Source organism: Ipomoea triloba, chromosome 15, assembly GCF_003576645.1.
Source record: "Ipomoea triloba cultivar NCNSP0323 chromosome 15, ASM357664v1".
NCBI lineage: Eukaryota > Viridiplantae > Streptophyta > Magnoliopsida > Solanales > Convolvulaceae > Ipomoea > Ipomoea triloba.
In genome coordinates this window covers 4907245-4911815 of record NC_044930.1, presented here as the reverse complement: position 1 = coordinate 4911815, position 4571 = coordinate 4907245, and the positions used below count along the sequence as shown (strand labels likewise).

Sequence of the window (4571 nt, the reverse complement as noted above, 5' to 3'; positions counted from 1 at the left end):
TCTCAACCTCATACTTAAGGGGTGTGATGTTAAATTACCACGACAACCATGTGGAAATAACCAGGAAGCAGCCGAGAAAGTTCAAGCGCAGGACCAAGTGAGTGCGTGTGGGAATTGACTTTGACTTAAGTCATCAGTCATCACCTGCCCTGGATATAGCGTATAATTTCGTGGCCAACCCAACTTCTATATATCCATATACAGATTTGGTAACGTAGTAAATTAGTAATGTAGTAGTCTTACACCTCCTATGTACAAGTATGGAACACCGTGCCCATTTTCCATGCATATGTTGTTTATTATTGGCGATTGTCTTCCTGTCTGCCTCAGCTATTGCTCAGATAATCAACTCCAGTCAAGTTGGTCGTTCAGGTTGTCCCACCTGGTGCGGAAACTTGACCGTTCCTTACCCATTCGGGATAGGAATAGGAAGTGGATGTGCCCTTGATCCCGGATTCGAGATATTGTGCGACACCAATAACTCTAATCCACCCAGGCCCGTCCTCAATAGCGGATGGGGCGGTCCACCTATCTCAATCTACGACATATCAGATACGCAGATAAGAATTCCCAGTCCCAGCGTATTTCACAGCTGCAACGGCTCCAACCTAAGTTGGTCCCTGAGTTTATTAAAGTACAACCATTACAGCCGCTCCCCTGAAAACCAGATAACCATCCTAGGCTGCGATAAAACTCTGCTGATAACCGACGAAACCAATACCACTGCCACTACAAATTGCACCTCGCGGTGCACCGGTAATGCCTCTCAGATTATGCCTAATAATGGGACTTGTTCCGGCATTGGTTGCTGCCAATTAGCCTTGCCAAAAGGCGTGAACAAGGTCTACAACATAACCATGATCAGTGCGGCCTTGAACCACACAAACGCTGGGTCCTGCGGCCACGCTTTTCTTGGAGAAACGAGTGGGTTCAGATTCCTTGGTGCAGCGGATTTAAGTAAGGGTGATATTGATCAGAGGGTTCGTGATAGTGTTACGGTCGCACTAGACTGGGCAATTGGAGACTTGAATTGCAAAGAAGCGCAACGCATTACTGAATATGCATGCAAAGGGAATAGCCATTGCGTAGATTCAGACACCGGATTCGGGGGCTATCGTTGCAGCTGCGATCAGGGCTATCAAGGCAATCCATATCTGGGTTGCATAGGTGCGTTAGTTCATACATATGTATTTCTTATATGTCTGGTTTGGTTAATGAAAAAAGGTTGGCTGAAGTTATTATTAATATATAAAATTTATATATTTAGAAATTACATTAAAAATATTATTAAATATAAAAAATTAAATTTAAAAATAATTTTAAAAAATATTTAAGTAAAAGAAGAAATAATTAGTTTCACAGATAAAATGAGTCCGAGAGAATATTATTTAGTATTTATTTTTGTATTGTATTAAAGTATTTATAGCACTCAAATAATAGAATTTCATCACTCACAAAAATAGTGATGATACTAGGTTAGAGTGAGGAATTAATACAATCTCTAACCTTATATTTGCAAGGGGTGCATAATTCGAGGAAAAGTTGGTTAATCGGTGGAATCAATAAATTTTGATTAATTACTTTTAATCACAATATTTCAATTTAGTTAATTAATAGTTAATGATTTTTTAAAATTCTGATTAATAGTTAAATCGGTTTGGAAGTGTCGGTTAACCAAATTATATATAGAGAAAAAGGGTAGGTTCAAATGAGAATATGATACTCATGTAAAAAGGGAGGTCAATTTTATAATTATTATTCAAGTTTGCAATATTTATAAACATTTTCCATTAATTTTCAGCAATCCTTAGCTCAATGGTTGATCTACCTAGATAGATAGTTCATAACGGTCCTCACTTTTTGTCTAGAAAGATAGAGCTGCCACGCTTTTTATTATTATTAAAAAAAAAACTATGGTTTTTAATTAAATAATAATAATATAATGTAGCATGACATGGCATTTAAATCAACCCTACCTTCTTGTTTACATGTAAAAATAGGTAAATAAAAGGTTTAATTAACATGTTGAATAATAATGTTTGATTTGTATTAGAGGGAATTGGAAACTTGAGTTGCAAGGAAGCCCAAAACAGTAGTGGATATGCATGTAAAGCGAATAGCCATTGCGTAGATTCAGACACAGGAAAGGGAGGTTACATGTGTCGCTGTGATGATGGTTATGAAGGCAACCCATATATAAGTCCAGGTTGCACTGGTGCGTAATCAAATCAATATCTACTATTTAATACTCCTTCTTTACTCTTATATATAATCTAATAAAAATAATTAAAATATAATACATCTCATGTTATATCTATGATTTATATCTGTATTTTTTATTCATTATGTTATAAAAGTTGTACTATATATAATTTTGTGAATAAAAATATTTCTACCATTATAACTTCTGTTATGACCATGTTACTATAAATATATGACAATAACAAATAGAAAAGATAGAAGATCATGATAACTAAATTGGGGAAGAATGTAGTTATAGTAGTATAACAATAAGGATATAATTAATAATGTTGGTTCTTTATCATGTGTTCCAGATGTGGATGAATGCAAAGATCCAAAGAAGAATACTTGCGAACTGGAATGCATTAACATTCCAGGGAGTTTCAAATGTAATTGTCTTGAAGGGTACTACAGCGATGATAAAAAAGATGATCGGAGATGTCTTCTCGTGAACAAAAAGTCAGATTCATGGTTAAAATTCTTTCTAGGTAATGAACGATATAAAATTTCAGGCAACCAATTCAAATCGATCATCACAATTGCTTTGCATTTACAATTTTATGTTAAAAGGAATGGTATAAGTAGTTTATTGATAACCTAGCTACCATCAATATATATAATACAGGGATAGGATTGGGAGTTTTAGCCATGGTTGCTATAGCTACTTCATTATGCTATATCATCAAGAAAAAGAATCGTGCTAAAATGAGGCTCAAGTTCTTTGAACAAAATGGTGGTTTTTTACTAAAACAAAGGATCACTTCAAGTGAAGGAGACGACGACAGTGCAGACGTCACAAAAATTTACTCTGCCAAAGAGCTTAGGGAAGCTACCAATAACTATGCTCAAGACATGATTTTAGGTCGAGGTGGAAATGGCGTTGTATTTAAAGGAATCTTACCGAACATGCTTGAAGTTGCAATTAAAAGATCAAAAACAGTTGATGACACTCAAGTTGAACAGTTCATCAATGAGGTGGTTATTCTTTCTCGGATCAATCATCGTTATGTTGTTAAATTCTTGGGGTGTTGCTTGGAAGCTGAAGTTCCTTTGCTAGTATATGAATACATCTCTAATGGAACTCTGCATCACCACATCCACCGCCAAGCAGGTGCATCGGATTGGTTGTCATGGGAAAATCGTTTGAGAATTGCAATTGAAGCCGCCGGTGCACTTGCTTATCTTCACTCAGCTGCATCTATGCCTATAATCCACAGGGACGTCAAATCAGCCAACATATTGATAGACGAAAACTACACTGCAAAGATCTCTGATTTCGGGGCTTCCAGGTTAGTTCCTTTGGATCAGACGCATTTGGCAACACTAGTCCAAGGAACACTTGGCTATTTGGATCCAGAATACTTCCAAACAAGCCGGTTGACAGAAAAGAGTGATGTATACAGTTTTGGAGTAGTCTTAGCCGAACTTCTGACGGAAAGGAAACCTGTGTCTCCAAATATGAGTGCAGAGGAGGATAGAAACTTATCCGCATTTTTTGTTCGATCCGTGAATGAGAATAGACTATTTCAGATTCTTGCGCCTAGGCTAGTAATTGAGGGGACATTGGACCAACTTCAAAGAATTGCAGAGCTTGTGAAAAGATGCCTTCAACTTAAAGGAGAAGATAGGCCTAAAATGAAAGAAGTAGCCAGTGAACTTGAAAGTATAAGAATGTACACTAAGCATTCTTGGGAGGAGCGTTCTTGTTTTGTATCTGAAGAGGATGAACCATCAGATCTTTATGCAGTTCCAATTAGCCCATAGTGCTTATTTCATGGAATCATATATGATGCCACACATGAAGGACGCAAGAATATATAGGAACATAATGTTACCCACATGAAGAAATTCCAATAGTCTAGCATATATGTAGGTGGCTTTGGCGGCTTGGAGTTTCCTATCTTATCGAATTTAAATGTTTGTCTTAATATATCCTATTTCTATTGGTTTTGCTTCCCCTTTCCAGTAATTCTGCATTTAATGGCTCGTTTTCTCAATTCTATTTAGACTCCTATTTAAGGCAAAGCATCCTATGGAGGGATTGAGGGAGTCTTGTGTTTTGATTTTATAAATATTGCTATTGAATTTTGTTCTTGTTACTTTGTTCCGTTTGTCGTGCATTAGTGAGCATCAGAGCTCACTAATTAAGTTCTCTCTATTTGTTACAATCCAAATTTAAAGGAAACATGAAAACTTAAACTACCTTGAAGTAGTGCTATCTTAGCTTGATGCGTGATCGTCTTACCACAACTAGCATTTATGCAACAAATTAAAGTTAGGCATATCAAATAGAGTTAAAGATAATCATCTATAAAATAAAGTAGTCAAAC

At 36.3% G+C, this 4571-nt stretch overlaps 1 protein-coding gene across 1 annotated transcript; it reads left to right on the top strand.

Moving 5' to 3' along the window:
* Positions 1 to 253: 253 nt before the first annotated feature.
* LOC116006066 (wall-associated receptor kinase 2-like) lies at positions 254 to 4340 on the top strand. The gene is made up of 4 exons (XM_031246327.1): positions 254 to 1167; positions 2054 to 2215; positions 2556 to 2729; positions 2867 to 4340. Exons 1-4 carry the CDS (start codon positions 261 to 263, stop codon positions 4003 to 4005), a joined length of 2382 nt encoding a protein of 793 aa, XP_031102187.1. The 5' UTR covers positions 254 to 260; the 3' UTR covers positions 4006 to 4340.
* The last annotated feature ends 231 nt before the right edge of the window (positions 4341 to 4571 follow it).

What these genes read in the sequence shown, in the direction of transcription:
- LOC116006066 (XM_031246327.1), top strand. Translation starts at nt 261, where the DNA reads ATGGAACACCGTGCCCATTTTCCATGCATATGTTGTTTATTATTGGCG. An exon ending in TCCATATCTGGGTTGCATAG is followed by an intron (nt 1,168 to 2,053) that starts GTGCGTTAGTTC and finishes GATTTGTATTAG; the next exon opens with AGGGAATTGGAAACTTGAGT. An exon ending in TATAAGTCCAGGTTGCACTG is followed by an intron (nt 2,216 to 2,555) that starts GTGCGTAATCAA and finishes CATGTGTTCCAG; the next exon opens with ATGTGGATGAATGCAAAGAT.